Source organism: Halichoerus grypus, chromosome 6, assembly GCF_964656455.1.
Source record: "Halichoerus grypus chromosome 6, mHalGry1.hap1.1, whole genome shotgun sequence".
In the NCBI taxonomy this organism is placed as follows: Eukaryota; Metazoa; Chordata; class Mammalia; order Carnivora; family Phocidae; genus Halichoerus; species Halichoerus grypus.
The window spans coordinates 3,985,754-4,003,208 of NC_135717.1; the positions used below are offsets into that span (position 1 = coordinate 3,985,754).

General features: G+C 59.3%; 1 protein-coding gene across 1 annotated transcript in view; it reads right to left on the reverse strand.

The window, feature by feature from the left end:
* Positions 1 to 366: 366 nt before the first annotated feature.
* Positions 367 to 17,455, reverse strand: part of FBXL18 (F-box and leucine rich repeat protein 18) — a 61,507-nt gene continuing 44,418 nt past the window's right edge. The window contains exons 5-6 of the mRNA XM_078074282.1: positions 1,009 to 1,163; positions 367 to 747 (exon numbers count right to left, since the gene is read on the reverse strand). Of these exons, the coding sequence (XP_077930408.1) occupies positions 1,016 to 1,163 (148 nt within the window). The 3' untranslated portion in view covers positions 367 to 747; positions 1,009 to 1,015. The remainder of the gene's footprint in view (positions 748 to 1,008; positions 1,164 to 17,455) is intronic.

The window sequence follows — 17,455 nt, forward strand, 5'->3', positions numbered from 1 at the left end:
ACGTGGCCCCAGGAGCCTCTGACGCCCCTCCTACTGAAAGGTGGGGTTTCCAACACCCCGTGGAAGCTGGCCTCTCGACAGAATGTGACCGAACCAAGGGTGCCGTGTCTGAATCGGCCTCCCCCAACCGGCATCTCCTGCTTCCTGTGTCTTGGGGTGACACTCCTTGAAGCCAGCCACCATGATGCAAGGAGGCCCAAGCAGTCCCATGGAGAAGGACGCACGGAGGGGGACCCCCGTCACCAGCCTGCATGCACGTGTGGGTCGGGCGCCACCTTGGAACCCGCCCCGGGGGATGCCGCGTGGAGCTCTGCCTGCCGAGATCCGCTCCCACGGCAGATTCACCAGCAAAATAAATGACTGTCATTGTTTTTGAGCCATCGGTACTGGGGTGGTTTAAGTAAAACATGGGGTTCAGGTGAAAAGAATTTCTTAGGCCACGTCACAGACGCCTCCCGTGGGGGCCAGAACCCCCCCCCCAGGTACCCATTGCCCAGACTTGCCCTGAGGGCCTCCCTGCGGTTGTCGGCTCATAATGTTCAGCGGGCTCTCAGCGGCGGATGGGAGGGAGGCCGGTCTCTGTGGCGTAAATACTCCTGAATCATGTTCACCAGCCTCCTCGCCAGTCCCAGATCCAGGTGTCGGCAGGGTTGGTGCCTCCTGAGGCCTCTCTCCGTGGTGTGTAGACAGGTGTCTTGTCCCAGCGTCCCCACATGGCCTTCCCTCTGCGTGTGTCTGTGTTCTGATCTGTTCTTACAAAGACACCAGTCAGACTGAAATAGGGTCCACCCTAATGACCTCACTTTACCTTAATTAGCCCTCCGAAGGCCCCAGCGGTCCTAGGCGCCACCCCTCCATGCAGCTCTGTATTCTGAGGTACGGGGGGTTAGGACTCCAACACGCGTCTTGAGGGACACAGCTCAGCCCATCACACCCCCTCCAGGTGGAGGAAGCAGCCCGAGCAGAGGTCCAGAGGCTTGGCCGAGCCGAGCCTGATCACTAGCCTACCTGCTCCTCAGACGTATCCCACTTGGCCCAGACTGAAGAGCCCCGAAACCGAGGATCTCGGGGGAAGCGAGTTGGCAGGGAGGGCAGGGAGACTCGTCAGATGCTGCTGAGGTGGGGCTCTTGGGAGCCTACAGCCTCTCTCACTGTGTCTCACTCTGTCAAATAAATAAATAAAAATCTTTAAAAAATAAAAAAAATAATAAGAAATAAAAAAGATGATTATAATTAAAAATGTAGTTAAGACGCAGTCACACCGGATTTTTATTTTTTTGTAAGATTTAGTTTATTTGTTAGAGAGAGAGAGCACATGCAGGGGGAGAGGCAGAGCGAGAGGGAGAAGACTCCCCGCTGAGCAGGGAGCCCGACGTGGGGCTCGATCCCAGGACCCTGAGATCATGACCTGAGCTGAAGGCAGATGCTTAACCAACTGAGCCACCCAGACGCCCCTATTTTTATTTATTTTTATTTTATTTATTTTTTTTATTTTTTTATTTTATTTATACACTGGATTTTTAGAATGGGCCCTAATCTGGTGACTACTACTCTTAAAAGAACTGGGAGCTTTGGATGCAGACACCCGCCCTGAAGAAGGGGGCCATGTGACCACAGAGACAGACACGGGCTGGGGGTGCATGTACCCGCCGACCACCACCGGATGCCGGGAGGGAGGCATGGCATGGGTTCTCCCCTCGGGCCTGCAGAGGGAGCATGTAACCTAGGACTTCGGGCTTCTGGAATTGTGGGAAAATACATCTCTCAGCCACTAACTTTGTGGTGTTAGGGCAGCCCCAGGAACCCCGGCACCCAGGGTACCCCCCAGGGCCCCAGCGGCGCGAAGAACCGATGGCCAGCGCCCACGGCCATCAACACGTGGAGCAGACCTTCTTTCTGGCCGCACCTTCTTTACACATCCCAGCAAGAGGGGCACCCTGAGTCCCTGCGGTCTGGACCGGGGCAGGCCCGTGACGCCTTGGACCAGAAGAACAGGGCAGAAGTGTGGCATAAGATGTCGGCTGGGGCGGGAAAGGTCATCGTCCAGTGTAATTTCCTCCCGGTTCTCCGTGTGCTCGGGGGGCAGGCCACCAAGTCAGGGGTCCCAGTAGCCTAGGGCCGCCACGCCGCAAGGAAGCCACCAGGAGGCGCCCCGGCCAGGCAGCCCTGGCTGAGCTCCCCACCCCGGCCAGCGTCACCGTCACCGTGTCACCAGCCCTGGCTCCCAGCCTCCCTGGATCCAGGCCTGCCACACTCTCCGATGACCGCAGAGCCCGGGGTCATCTGACTGTGACCACGTGACAGACGGCAGGCGGGAACCGTGCTGAGCATCTTCCTGATGTCCTGACCCGCAAAATCCTGAGCTAAAAAAAAGCTGGTACTAAGTGGCTGCGTGTTGCACCAAGTCGTTACACGGCGCTGGTAACTGGACCCGCCACTGGGCCCCGTGTGGATAATGCTCAGTGGGGTGCAGGGCTGCCCGGACGGGCCCGACAGAACACCTTGCACCCGCCCCCTGGCGGACCTGCCCCACGCGGACGCGAAGCCAGCCACAGCGCCCACCGCCCTCCGGAGGGTCTCCCGTGGCTGCCGTGGCTGCCGCTCCCGGGAGAGAGAGCCCCCGGCAGGGCCTCGCCGGGAGCCAGGGCCGCGTGGCTCTGGGCCCGCTCCTGGCCCCCGAGGACTGGGGCCGCTCCAAATACCCACCCTGCCCACAGCGTCCCAGACACAGGGCGGAGGGGCCGAGACAGGCTGGCCAGGGGCCCCGGTGACAGCACAGCCACCACGCCCTTATTCTGTCTGCTGTGCAGCCCTGCCCGCCTGGCTCCTCTCAGCCGGCCTTGACATTGGCATTTCAACATGGCACAGGGCTCCCAAAGACAGCAGAGGCCCACGCACACGCACCCGCGCACACGCGTGCCCACCTGCTTCCCCGAGGAACGGCCCGGGCTGCGGGAGGAGCGCTGGGCATCGGGCCCAGCCCCGCCACGGCTCCCCCGGGGACTCGACTTTCTCATCTGTAACGCGGGCTGAAGATACCACCTCTTGGAAGCGACGTCCCATGGCGGGCGCGCAGGAAGCGTTGCTGACATGGGGTGATTCAGGGGAGCAGGGAGAGCGACTGTCTGCCCTTCCCTCCCTCTCTGCCCCCCAGGCGGCCCCCAGGGGTCAGCTGAGGCTGGTTCCTCCTTCCCTCCCGCCTGCCCAGCCTCCTCTCTGAGAGCTTCTGGGGGAAGGCGGGCAGTGAGCATTTAAGAGGGTGGCATGAACTGGGGAGGAAACACACACACATTGAGCACCTCCTGCATGCACGCTCCAGCAGGCTGAGGCCCCCGTGAAGTTCATCAAATACCTGCCCCTCTCGCCCCATCCCCAGGCCCTGCAGCCGGCCACTTTCAGGATGGGGGACCGAGGCTGGCAGGGAGGAAGGACCGTGCTGGGCCCGGCCAGCCCCAGGTCAGTGTGGTCTCCCCATCTCCACCGAGACCTGAATGTGCTCATTAAGGATCCCAAATCCCTTAGCTTTTAAAACACAGGCTCCAGGATCTGAAACCAGGGGATTCAAAGGCATTTCTCAACCTGGGAGACAGGTCTGCCCCCCCAGGAGCGGACAGGCAGGAGGGGGTGCCTCGCTGAAATAAAGGGGCACTCCGGGGGGGCTGATGACTCAGCCAGGGCAGGTAGAGGGTCCTGAGCTGCCTTGAGGGGCACCAGGGTCCCCCCTCCTCGCCCTCCCCCTCATCCTCCTTCTCCTCCCCCCTCCTCCTCCCCCTCCTCCTTCCCCTCCTCCTCCCCCTACAAATGCCTCTCAGCTGCCCTCTCTCGTTCCTGAAATTCCACTCCGGGCTCCACCCTGGGGCCCAGCCTGTGCAGGTCTTGCGCGGATGCACGGATTCGCTGTAGCAGGTCGGCTCTGGGCCTCAGTGTCCCTCCCTGTAAGTGGAGACAGGAAGGGGGACCACCTGAGAGCAAGGAAAATTCTGGGGTCAGTCCCACAGTCAGCAAATATGTGTCAAGCTCCTATTCTGACCCCGGGGTTGGGGGGGGCACAGCCGTGGGCAGGACCCTCTTGTCCTTCCCCTCACAGGGCTGTGGCAGGTAGGCAGCCCTAGTCCCCGACCTCGCGTCCACTCAGACACCCTCAGGCTCACTGGCCAGTCTCTGGAGCTCTTTGGCCTCCCAAGTCCCCCTGGCCTGTCACCTGGTGCTCTGGGGGCTCTGGGGGTCAGAGCTCGGGAGCTTGAGTTGGCTGGGTGGGCCGTGGCAGCCACGGAGGGGTTGAGAGGAGTGACTACCCTGTTTGGGGACCTGACCCGGCTCATTAAGGGAGGGTCCCCGGGGTACCAGCGAGGGGGCAGGGGGAGAAGCCAAGCCAGGGTGAGCCGGTCACAGGTCACGGCTCAGCGCTGCCCCGAGGTGGGGGATTCTTTCCAGGGATCTGCCACACCCACCAGGCAGCCCCAGTGACCCCAGGGCCGGCCTCTGAGAAAGGCGCAGGTGTCAAAAGGCTCTAAGGTCAGACTCAGGAGTCGTAAGCAGTAAGTAGGCCGGAGGTGACTGGGGCTGAGGGAGAGGGGTGGGAGGCATGTGTAATGGGGACAGAGTTTCAGTTCGGGAAGATGAAAGAGCTCTGGAGAAGGACGCCGGGGCTGTCTGCACAGCAGCGGGACCGCGCGGAGCGCCCCTGACCTGGGCCCAGGGGAGCGGGGACGGGGGCAGTGTGCGCTCCTGCAAGAACCCAGCTCTCCAGAAAGGGCTCCGTGGGGAGTTTAATCTGGTTCTTTTCCTCCTGGAACAAGGTTGTCCCTGGAGACCTAATCCCTTCTGGGGATTTAAAAGCCACCAACTCGCCAAGGAAGAAGCCGACTCCTGGCCTTAGGCGATGCCAGCTTCCCATTTTAATTGGAGCGTTTTGAGCCCTGAGCGCGAAGTTCCCAAAGTCCCGAGGCTCCCCCGCTGTGCCCACAGGGACGGGAGACATGTGCCGGCTCCGGGCTTGGGGCTTCCGAGCCCCCACGGCCCCATCAGGGGTCCGTTCACGTGGGGTGTGGGGCGCCCACAACCGTGGCTGGGGAGTGGCCAGGCCACCGGCCACCAGCTATACAAAATCCCCCATCCCAGACCTCCACTCAGTGCCAGCAAGCGTGACAGAGCATCCAGTTGGCCCGACACTGTCCCACTTTCATCGCTAAATGTCTTGCGTCCAGGCAGCCTCTCGGCCCGGCCCGCGGGTCACCCTGCCACCACAACCAAGGGGTGTAGTGGGTTAAGCGGTGTCCCTCCCAAAAGACATGTTTGCCTGGAACCTCAGGATATGACCTTATTTGGAAATAGTCTTTGCAGATACAGTTAAGGTAAGGATCTCTGGTTAAAGATCATCCTGGATTAGGGTGGGCCTAGATTCAGTGAGAGTCCTTATAAAGAACCAGAGCGCGCGCGCGCGCACACACACACACACAAGGGGGGGGTGTGCAGGTGGGGCCAGAGGTCGGAGGGAGACCTCCACGAGCCAGGGAACGCCAACGATCAAGGAGAGCTGGAGCCACCAGAATCTGGAAGGGGCCTGGAGCAGATTCCCTGTCCGAGCCTCCGGAAGGAACCGCCCGGCCGACACCTGAATCGCAGACTTCTGGCCTCCAAGGGGTGAGGGAATAGATTCCGGTTGTTTTCGGCCACTCTGCACTGGGGGCCCTGGCCAGCCCCCCGGGGGTGCCTCCACCCCAGCCTCAGCCCCACGGCAGCTCCCGGCTCCAGAGGGCTAATCTCCTGCTGCTCCCGCACTGGGCACAGGATCTGTTTTCCATAAACACTCTTTTGAACCGAATTTCATTTTTCTCACCCAAGGAAAGCGTCTAGAAGAGAATGCCCAGACTCTCAGGGTGGAGAGTAAAGGGGGAGGAGGATGTTCTGTGTTTTGTTGAGGGTTTTTCCTTTTTTTTCTGGCATTCTCTGTCCTTCCTGATTTTTCTCTAATGAACGTGGGGCCAAGGGCCTCTGAAAGTGGGTTCCTGCCCCCCGGGCGGCTCTAAGATCAGGAAGCCAGGGCAGGGGAGCATGGAGGGGAGGAAGCAGGTCGCCCAGGGTGGGCAGGACGCAGTGACCAGCACTCAGCTATCCCCCCTGTTGCCTCCATGTTGAGTGCTGGGCGCTGGGAGGCAGGGTGGGAGGGAGGGGTGCTCCAGGCAGATAACAGCTGATAGCCTGTGACGCCCCCCCAGGCTCTCAGCCCTCCGGAGGGGAGGACGTCCTCCATCCTCCTCCAAGACCAAGATCCTCCTCCAAGATCCAAGGCTCGCGATCTACAAGCTTATTTACACAGGCTGGGGCCTCCCTGCCCCAGATGGGGCCCCGTACAGGCCCCAGAGGCCACAGAGACCACCAGGCCAGAGGCATCCATGCTGGAGGGGTGCAGGGACTCAGTGGAAGCTGCCCCCTGTCTCCCAAACTCGGCCCCTTTGCAGCATCTTTAATTTGTTTGTGCAGAAAATAAGCTAAGGGAGGCAGCGGAGACTTTGTTTAAAAAAGAGCAGGCCTCAGCATTTCCCGGGCACTGGCAGCGTGCCTGGGAGGGGGAGGGGGAGGGGGAGGAGGGCGCATGTGGATTCATCTCATTCCTGCGTGGGATCGCTCCCTCCATCACCCACCAGAGGCCCAGCCCGCCCCCGCGGCCCCGGCTCCGAGGCCCGCACCCTCGGTCCTGTGGCCTGGCTGAGGGGAGGCCCGAAAGCCCCTCGGCGGAGACCTGGGCCCGCCCCGGGGGGCAGCAAAGCCAGGGCTGCCCGAGGCTCCTGCCTGCCTGGGTCTCAGTGACCCATCTGTACAATGGGATCACAGGGTCACGGCCCCTGAAGTGAGGTGCGGACGTGTCCACAGGCGCGTGGGAAGGGGTGTGTGTGCCGAGCGTGCCCGGCACAAAGTGGCTTCTGACGCAGACATGCTTCCCGGTTTGAGGGGTCGGCAAGGGCAGGATCCCTTCATGGGCCCCCGCTCCAGGCCAGCCCCTGGCGGCTCTCTGGGGCACAATGCTGCAGAGGGAGGCCGAAGCTCAGAGCCCGGCCTCACCCCAGAGCCCAGGTGGTGGGCCTGGCTTCTCACGGGCCTCCGGGGGGCGGGGCGGGGACGGGACTCCGCCCAGGCCCCCCACGGCCCCACCCCAGGGCCCTGCCGTCCCTGGCTGTGCACCCCACGGCCATGGCGGGCAGCTGCCCAGGGCTCCTGGCAGAGGTGGCCACTCTGAGCCCCCCCCACCCCGGGGCCTGGCAGGGCTGGAGGAAGCCCCAGGAGAGGGGCCAAGGGCGCCCCCCACGCAGCCACGCCCGCTTCTCCAGATTCTGCAGGCTCTGCTGACACCTGCTGGCCTCACATCACCATAGCAACCCTGGCCGCGCCTCCCCCCCCCCCCCCCCCCCCCGCCCCAGCAAGGAGTGAATGGGGTGGGGGTGGCCCGGGGCAGATGGGGCCCTGTGGACCCACAAGGGTGGCGCCCACCAGGAATGGCAGGCCGATTCCGGGCGCAGCTTTCCATTATTCCCACAGAATGCTGTGCCCCCACCCTGCCTGGCCTCATCTCTCCTTCCTCCACACCCCACCGCCCCAGAGACTCCCCAGAGCCCGGCCCTGCGCCCAGCCCCCAGTCCTCAGCGCAGGACTTGTCCTGGGGTACAGGCTTCAGGAGTTCCCATGTTGGGCACCGTGACCCCTCCCACCCCACTGGGGCCACCAGAAGGCAGGCAGGGGGGTGCCTTCCCCCACCCCAGCTCCCCTGGGTTTCAACCTCCTCCATACTGCTGGCCCACGTTCACCTCACTCCATGCCTGGGCCCGGGCCAGCCACCCCTCACCTGGGCGGCTGTCACCCTTCACCTGGGCAGCTGTCACCCCCACCTGGGCGGCTGTCACCCCTCACCTGTGTGCATGTCACCCCTCACCTGGGCACCTGCCACCCCTCACCTGGTGCCTGCCACCCCTCACCTGCGTGTGTTTCACCCCTCACCTGCATGCGTGTCACCCCTCACCTGGGCACCTGCCACCCCTCACCTGGGCGGCTGCCACCCCTCACCTGGGCTCCTGCCACCCCTCACCTGGGCACCTGCCACCCCTCACCTGGGTGCCTGTCACCCCTTACCTGGATGGCTGTCACACCCCAGCCCCAGGCCCTTGCTCTTCTGTGGCCCCCAAAACCACATGTGTGTGTGCCCCACAGGGAAAGTCCCAGGCCCTCCCTCAGGCCAGTGGCCTGCTGTTCCCACCTGGGGGCTCAGAGCATCCCATCCCCCTTCCCAGAACATTTTTCCCAGCTCCGTCGATCTCTGTTCAGCAAAGCCTTCCAGGACATTCCACCAGCTGTGACCTCTCTGGGCCCTGTCGTTACCTGGGGACTGTGTCTCCGCCTCACCATGGTGCCCCAGTGGCACTGCCATGATTGCAGGGTCCCCACTGTGCCTGGGCTGAGCCCAGTGCCGGCACCGGGAAGCGTCTGCTGACTTGGGGGCCTCCTGGCCTCTCCCGTCCCCGCTGGCTGTGCCCTATGGGATGACACAAGCCTGACCCCACATGCCCAGCACATCCTGCCTGGGGCTTCCTGCCCCCAGGGCCTGGCACTGGGCCTCAGTACACAGAAACGGGGAGCTGCAGCGACCCTTCTGGAAGCCTTCTGAAACGGCCGCTCAGTGGTGGGAGCCGGTGATGGACACTGGGCCACCATCTCTATTGGTCCCTTTGGATGGGGTAGTGGACCGGAAGGACGAAGAGAAAGAGCCCTGGTTTTGCCCCAAGGTGGCCCGGGATCTTGGGTTGGTCCCCTCCTCCAGGGCCTCAGTCTCCCCATCTGTACTCAACAGATTGGGCCCATCTGGTTCTGACAACTTGGTGATGCCTGGGTGGACCCTGGCGGCCGAGGGGGAGACCAGCCCTTCCCGGATGCCCCCCATGCCCTGGGTACCTCTCATGCTCTGGGTACCCAGCCGCCCCGCAGGCCTGGTCCAGTGCCTGTTCCCAGTCTTGCACCCAGAAAGCTGGTGGCAGCCCCTGCCCCAGTGCCCAGAAAGTCCCTGAAGCTCAGCTGGCCCCAAAGGGGAGGCTGGTCTCTCCTCTCATCCCCCTCTAATGGCAGCACTGAGTGCCTCCCAGCCCTCCTGGCCATCCCGGCCCAGAAAGACAGCCACGATGTCAGGGCATCTTGGCCATGGTCACCAGAAGCCATGTGTCGGACCAGGGGAGGCCCCACGGACTGGTCAGCAGACCAACCTAGCCTCCCAACACACCTCTCACCTCTTTCTCTGTGGGCCTCTCTTCCTCCTCTCTCCACCCCCTGTCAATCTGTTTGGTTTGGGTTTGTTTTAAAGATTTTAAGTCATCTCTCCACCCAACATGAGGCTCAAACTTACAAGCCCAAGATCAAGAGTGGCACGCCCTAGGGCTGCCCCCTGCTAATCTCTTCATCTGATTTCCCTCTGCTTCTCTGTCTCTGGCACCCCAGGCAGAGGGAACAGCCTGTGCAAAGGCCCTGTGGTGGACCAAGCACAGAGCAACAGAGGACTTGAAGGGAGACAGGCGGGGCAGAGAGTAGAGTATACAGAAGCAAGAGCATGAGATGGGAAAGGGACAGCACTGGATGCTGAGACTCAGAACGGGGCCATCCCCTCTAAGAACACAGACTTGCAGGCTGACAGAGAACAATTCAAATCAGATCAGCTCAGGTTAGATCCACGAGAGTCATCATACTTGTGTATCAGAAAAGGATCTAGTGGACACTGTGTGCTCCATAAAATCCAGTCTGTCCCACCCCCATTCTGTAGTAGCCCCCATGGTTTGGGTGGACCCTAACTGGTCTAAGCAAATCAGGGTGTTCTCATCTCCCTGGTCATAATAATTGGTTCAGGGGTAGGAATAAACAAGGAATCCCACAGCCCAGCTGGCCAATCACCATCCTAAACTGAGTCCTTGCAGACACTACTAAGCTGCTGGATCAATCCCGACCTGAAGTCTACCCATACCATTTCTTTATTGAAATAAATTCCCTTTATAATTAAGCCATTTTGCACTAGGTTTCTATTATTTTCTAGCATTTGCTACCAAAACACATCCTGGGAATGTGTTCTCCTGGAGACTCAATGTAGCAATGAGGCCACCTCCGAAGCCAGACAGAACAGTTTCCAGATGGCAATAAAGCAAGGAATGCCTCTCCAGTGTCAAGGAGGATCAAGCTGTATTTTAAAAAGCAACAGAAGGTCTGGGAAATTTAACCCTTGGTTAGCAAAGGCCTGCAATGCTCCCAGTGGGTGGGTGGGAGGGGGCAGGCGGCTGGCCTGGCGACGGGGTCCAGGCCCCCTTGCTCAGCGGATCTCCAAGTCACATCCCGGCAAAATGCCACCCCAGCCACCGCGCCCAGCTGGCCTGTGCCCACATCCCGCCGTCCAATTCTCTCAGCGACTCTGTCGCACCACCCGAGCCACGCTGGAAAATTGCCCACAAGTTAAAAGAGATTTCTTTCCAGCAGACATCGCTCCGGCAGATCCGGGCCTTATCTTCCCCTTCCAGAATGAGTGTTGTTCATTTCACTTCCTAAAATAAAATAAAATTTAAAAAAATCTAAACCACAAACTGAAAAACAGGTGGGGCCATTTCAGGATTTGGCTGGAGCTTGTCTGGGAGCTGATAAGGAGCAGCCAGTTGCCGGGCAACACGGCAGCGAGCCGAAGGGGAGACGGGCCCAGCGTTTCCGGGGCACCCATCTGTCCCCCCAAAAAATAGCTGGGCCCGAGCAGGCCCAGGGCTCGGTAAGGCTTTTCTCATTCTAGAGAGGTTTCACCCCTAAGTATGTGGGAGCCTAGAGAGACGAGGAGCAGAGCAGAGGAGTCTGCCTGTGCAGAAATGGTGCGAAACAATGTGTTAATGGGGCAGAAAGGGCACCAGTGACTGCCCCCGGGGGTCGGGGCCTGGCACCCTGAAAGCAGTCAGAGGCAAATGCACGTCTGGCCTGGGAACCCCGACTGGGGGGCTGCTGGTGGACCTCCTGGAGGGAGGTCTGCAGAGGTAGGCTAATAGGGCTCTGCCTTGACCCAGCTCTGGTCCACGAATTCATCAGGAATTGGCACGAGGGATAGAAATCGCCTGATGAAATGTACAGCCAATCCAAAAAGCCAGGAGAGGCAGGAAAACAAACAAACAAACCCGCATTTCATTGGACCACCACCCCCAACCCAGCCCAACCCAACCCAATGGAAGCTGCCAGGCGCTCAGTGTGGGGTGGGGGGCCCACCGTCCCCCGTGGGCTGTGTGACCGTGCAAGCTGGCGGTCAGCTGGTTAGACTGGGGGACATGGCGCCACCCACTTCACAGGTCGTGTGTTTGTGTTAAACCAGTTCATGGAGAGAGGGTTTCAAATGGCACCCGATATGCAGTGAGGAACCCACAAACACAAACTATTACCAATACTTAACCGTATCGGCTGAGTGAATGCAGAACAATCATAAGAACGCTCCTAAGATGAAAAGGCCGAGAGCTGAAGACACACACGGGGTGACATCTGTCACTTGCACACCTCTGTCCTCCCCTCTGTGCCCGCCCACCCTCCTCCCTGCTCCCAGTGACGCTGCCGTCCTTGGCTTTAGGGCGGTTAGTGATCTGCCCTGTGTCATGAAGCCTCCCGATTCCTGCGTGTAGAAATCACCACCCCTCCACTCAGATCCTATAAGGACTTCCTTGTCCGTCTCCAGTGGCCTTCATCACTCCCTCCCTGGGGATGGATATTTCTATAGACACCTGCCTGAGTTCCTTGTTAAATGAAGGACTGACCATACCAACTGTTGGTGAGGACGTGCAGCAACATCCTTGGTTTACCCAACATACCACCCAAGGAGCCTGAGGCCGGGCTGCCGACTTCCCGCTCAGGGAGTCAGAGGCCATACCACACACCGGGGGGCATCTGGAAGTGTTTGGGGGCTTTGGTTTTCCTGGCACACGAGGCGTCCCTGGCATGTCCCAAGGGCTTAAGATGTCGCCCCCTCCCAAAAGCCAATGTGGAAAATTCACCAGGAAGCCATGAAATCCACTTAGTGGGCTCCATCCAACCAAAGTTTAGTTTTTCCATGAAAGAGAGAATAGGACAAGAGAATACAAGATAGAACATCAGCATGCGTGTGAATATCGCCTCCCGACGATCTAGTTCGGGTCACTATGTCTGTGTTCTCCGTACTAGGTTATGATGTAAAATACAGTCTTACTGGGGGCCCAGGAGAAAACAAGTGTGACAAACACGAGGTGCTCTCACAGGCTCCTGAGGGGGGACACACCCACAGCGCTGCCCCCAAACCCCCATGGAGCCGAGCGAGGCCTGAAGGGACAGTCTGGGGCCGCCTGAGTGACCGGGAGCTCGGCTGAGGGACGCCCAAGCGTCCACACGGGCCGCAGCCGGAGGAGGCCTCAGCCCTGGGGCCGGCGAGCCCGTCATGCAGCGGGGCGGGCACAGCGGGTGTACCGGGCCCGTGCGTGGGCTTCGGTCGGCCCAGAGAACGTATGGCCCCGCAGGCCCTGCACTGGGACCGGCCCCGGGACCAAGCAGGGCAAGAACCCACCCACCCACCCCCAGCAAGGCCTCTCACGGCAGCCTGCGGCTGGCGAGACCCTCCTCAGTGTGGGGGACCCAGCACTGGCCCCGTCCCCCGAGTTGTCCAGAGGCGCAGGATTGTCTTTGCTGCACGGACTCGGCTTCTGGAAAGAGGGGCTCAAGACCCCAGCTGCGGGGCCTGCCCAGCCAGGGGCTCACTGTCATTTTACCTCCCTGAGCCGCATCTGAAAAGTGGGGGTCATGGGGTATCCCTGTGGGTCTACCAAGAGCAGGAGATGAACTGTGTGGCCATGGCCCGGTGGGTGTCCCCAGTCTGTCCCCCACAGTGTCCTGCATCCCTCGGTGCCCACATCTGCCCGGCAGTAAAGGAGACCCTGGGCTGGGAGTTGAAGGGCACCCTTTCGAAGGGACGGTGCCCCTGAGCTCAGTGGGAGCAGTGTCTCCATTAGGCTCTCCTAGAATCCCACTGCCTGCCTGGAGGAGGGGGCCGTGGGCTGGGCCAGGCCGGGCCCCACATGCTGAACGGGGGCGAGCAGAAGAGCTAAGGCCTGGGAGGTATCCAGCCACTGGGTGAGGAGCAGGACGGCTGAGCCCCAGCGAGGACCCCGAGGGAGCGTGCACGCAGGCCCGGCCGTGAGCAGGTGGCTCTGAGCCGACAGGTCAGGACCGGGACCCTCAGAGGCTCTGCCCCGAGCCTGCTGAGCCCCCTGCCCCCCATCAGACCCTAGAAGGAGCAGACACCTGGGAAGGGAGCCCAGACCCACCCGTGTGTTCTCCAGAGCCGGTGCCCGTGGGGGGAGAGGGCCTCGCCCTGACCCGCCAGGCCCAGCTGAGTCACCGGGGGCCACTGCCAGGGACCTGGAGCAGAGAGCAGGGCACACTCGAGTCCCTGCACAGTGGTGGCTGTCCTCACGGGCCAGGCACGTGGGGGATGGTGGGGGCCAGCTGGACGCACAGGGTACGTTTGGGGCTCACAAAGGCCCGTGGCACCGCCGACAGGTCAGGGAGGTGGGCTTTTACCCCGTGGGTGTGTGTTGGGACGGCTACGGACCTGTGTGTGTGTGCGCGCATGAGCGCGTGTGCTTAATAGGTTGTTTGTTGGGGGGGTGTGTCTGTTTCTGCTTCAAAACCCCCTGTTTCGCCAGAGTGGCAGATGCCAGTGTGACGGTCAGCGTGCCCGGCCTGGTGCCTGTCAGCAGATGTGTCTGGAAGGGGTTTGAAGGCCCTGCAGCCGGGCCTGGCCCAGTCTGACGGCGGAGGCACGGACCCCGACCTGCCGTTCCACGCCAGCCCTGCCCTCTGCCCTCTGCCCCAGAGCAACTGTCCGGCCACCGAAACGCTTTTCCTTCTCCCTCGCCGTATTTTTTCTTCCTTTTTCGGGACCAGCGCCGCTCTGAGATACGGAGCTTCTGGGAACTGAGCTGGGAGTCTTGTTTGTGCAAAGAAGCTGTTCTTCCTCCACACACGAGTGCTGTGTTTATGGGTGAATCCCCCCTCACGTGCGGTCGTCCTCGGCCCACCTCTCTCCCAGTGACCATCCTGCCCCGCAGGAGTTCGGCCCCGGCAGGGGGAGGTGGGGGAGGTGAAGCCGGGCTGGACTGGGTGCCTGGGAGGGGTCGGGGAAGGGGCCCCTCTGCGTGCTCACCCGGGCTGCCGAGGACCCAGGGGCTGGACACGTGGCCCCAGGCCCCCTCGGCCTGCTCTGGGCTTCGGTTCCATCAGCCCGAAGGCGGGTCGCAGACTTGGCTGGGGAGTCGTTCTGGGGGGACCACACACATACGGTTACCAGCCCCAGCCTCACAGGCCACTGACGACCCACCGTGGGCTGGGTCCCAGGAGCCATAAAAGGAGCTCAGACTGCTTCGGGGGTCAAGGGCAAGTAGAGGAGAGGGGCCGGGGGGGGGGGCTCAGGTCCTCGCGAGGGTGGGAGCCTGGAAAGCATGCCGCCCAGCCCGGCGGCCACACCTGGCCCTGCACCAGCCCTATCCTCGCTGGGGGATCAGCACTGCTGGGACTGGACCCCTTCTTTTCTCGGCTGCCCCACAGGGTCTGTGGCTCACAGCTGACCTGGGCTTCTCCATCCAGAAGGACCCACAACTGTGTGAAGACAGTTGTCCATGAGGACAACTGCGTTACCGCGTCCCGGGTTAGCTGCTGCTGCTTGCTGGTTTGTTTCAACATTTAGGGCTTTAAACACGTTTTAGGAACAAAAATCCTTAGCATCAGATTTTTTTTTTGCAGACACAGTGTTCCATGGAGACTGACTTGAAGCAAACCAGACCGAAGAGTCTCTACCTTCTCTCTCTGGACTGAATGCATGTCACCAAACATTCAACAGCCAGTCCAAGCCCGCGCCCAGACCAGGTGCTTGCGCAGGGAAGACGGGCCAGCATCGTCCCTGGGGAATGTCCCATCCACGGAAGGAACAGATGAGCCGCAGGATAGGAAGCCACGCTCCTATTCGCTACTGGGGAGGGGAGGGGACGGTCCCTGTTCTTCCCGGGGCTGTACGGACACCTCAAATTCTAAACACCTTTGGACCCCGAAATTTTATTTCTAGGCATGCCTTCTCTTCTAAAGAAAAAAAAAAAAAGACACACACATATTGCGTTTATAAGAACACTCACTGCAGCTCTGCTTATAAAAACAAAAAATCTAGAGGCAACCTAACTGCCCGATCATGGGGGACCGGTTAACTAAGTCAGGTAAATAAAGCTGTCACAAGTCATGGTGCAGCAGGTTACAGGGGGCAGGAACGCGTGCCCCACATACACGAGCAAAAGGGGCACTGGGCAAAGTCGTCTGTGGAATATAATCCCATTGCCCCCCATCTCCACAGCCCAAAGACAAAGGCTGGAAGGATGTACTCTGAAATATTAACGTTGGGATTACTTTATTGTTCCTTTGTTTATATTGGCTGTTTCTCAAATGAGCTTTATTTTATTAGGAAAGAAAGACTGCTTGCAAAACCGAAGGCAGGACGATAACGGCAATTGGCAGGGGCGTCTGCACAAGGTACCAGAGTCACGCAGGACAAGAAGGGGGTTGCTCCTGTTTGCAAGGGCCTGGACCAGGGGGACAGCTCCCCGGGGGGCTAACGTCAAAGCCGGCTGGAGGTTGAGGGACACGGGGGAGTCTCCGCAGTCATGGGCAGAACAGGGCAACTGTAATGGAGGGAGCAGCACAAGAACGGGCAGGGGACACCTGGTGGGTCCCTGAGGCTGGCTCACCAGACAGCCGAGGCCCCCAGGAGGGCCCAGGGCCCGGGTCTTGCCCCCAGAGGGCAGGAGCTGCTTACGAGTCTATGCTTCCACGGTCTCCAGGTCCCCGGAGAACAAGACGTGGGAGCAGAGAGAAGTGGGGCAAAGCATTTCTTAAATGCTTTATTATATCTTTATTAGAAAATATTATATATAAATAAATACATATATTTATTATAAAATGTTATACTTTATATATTTATTATAAAATATTACAAAATAAAGGCTCTCATCTCTCTTATAGATAGAGTGTCTACAAACCAATAAGAAAAAAGTAACAAAGGGGTGCCTCAGTGGCCCAGTCAGCTGAGCAGCCAACTCTTGGTTTCAGCTCAGGTCATGATCTCAAGGTCATGGGATCGAGCCCTGCGTTGGGCTCCGCGCTCAGCGGGGAGTCTGCTTGAGATTCTCTCTCCCTCTGCCCCACCCCCTGCTTGTGCAAGTGTGCACTCTCTGTGTCTCAAATAAATAAAATATTTAAAGAAAAAAATAACATAGAAAGGAGACTCTCAATGGCCTTTAAAATATATAAAAAGATGCTCAACTCTGCTCATAAAAGAAATGCTCCGTGAAATCACACTTAGATACTATTTTTCACCCACCCGATTGCCAAATTCAAAAGTTAGAGAACACCCTCTATTGGCAAGATGGTGGGAAGCTGAGATTCTTGGACATCGTTAGTGGGAATGTAAATTGGTTCAACCCACCCCTGTGAAGGACAACGTGGGCAGTACCTTTCTAATTACAAATGCACATGCTCTCTGAGCCTGCAGTTCCTTCCCGGGAATTTGTTACAGACCCTTACACGCGCATAAAGTGATAGTCAAGCGATATTCTTAATTTGCAGCATTGTATGGAAGAGCAGAAGACTGAAAACCATCAAAAATGGGCCGAAGTCCTAACATGGCACCCGGTGGAATATTACACAGCTGTCTAAAGTGACGGGCTGACGGGAGGAATAATGGCCAAGTGGGAACCTTTGAAAACTCACCCCTCATAGAAGCAGTGGAAAAAACTGGCAAAAAAATGACCAGAACCAACCTTTTCAGAACTCTGGAAATTAACCAGAGGCCTGCAGCAATCTGGGGAATGTTTATTCCAGAAAAAGGACTGAATCTCGGTAGGAACAGCATTTTGTGGGGTTTTAATTGCCCCGTCCCATCTCTCACTCGGCAGCTCAGCAGCGGCCTTGAAAACCAATGGCCCATGTTCCCAGTCCCAGAGGAGCCGGGATGAGCAGAGGGTGCTCTGAAGGCTCATTCCAAGAACCGGCATCTGTGGACAAGGCTGCTGGAGTCCCCATTGCAGAAATTCCCTTTATTTGACCCGACTCAGAGCTCACTTCCTGCTAAAAGCCTCTCCCTGGGCGGGCATCTGTTGAAAACTTTTATGAACAAGTGTTTTAGCGTTGCAGTGGCCTGAGGCGATCAATTCACAGTCGGGGCAAACAATAGACTAAGCAAAATTATAGATAAATAGATAAATAAATAATAGACCAATCCAAAAGGAAAAGCTGGGGGATGAGAGGTCCATAGGAGCTTTGAAAAGCTCCTACAGAGTCGGATCTTTCGTCTTTGGTGGGGAAGGGTCCCAGGGGTCCCTTTACTAGGGCACTAAGGGTTCCTTCC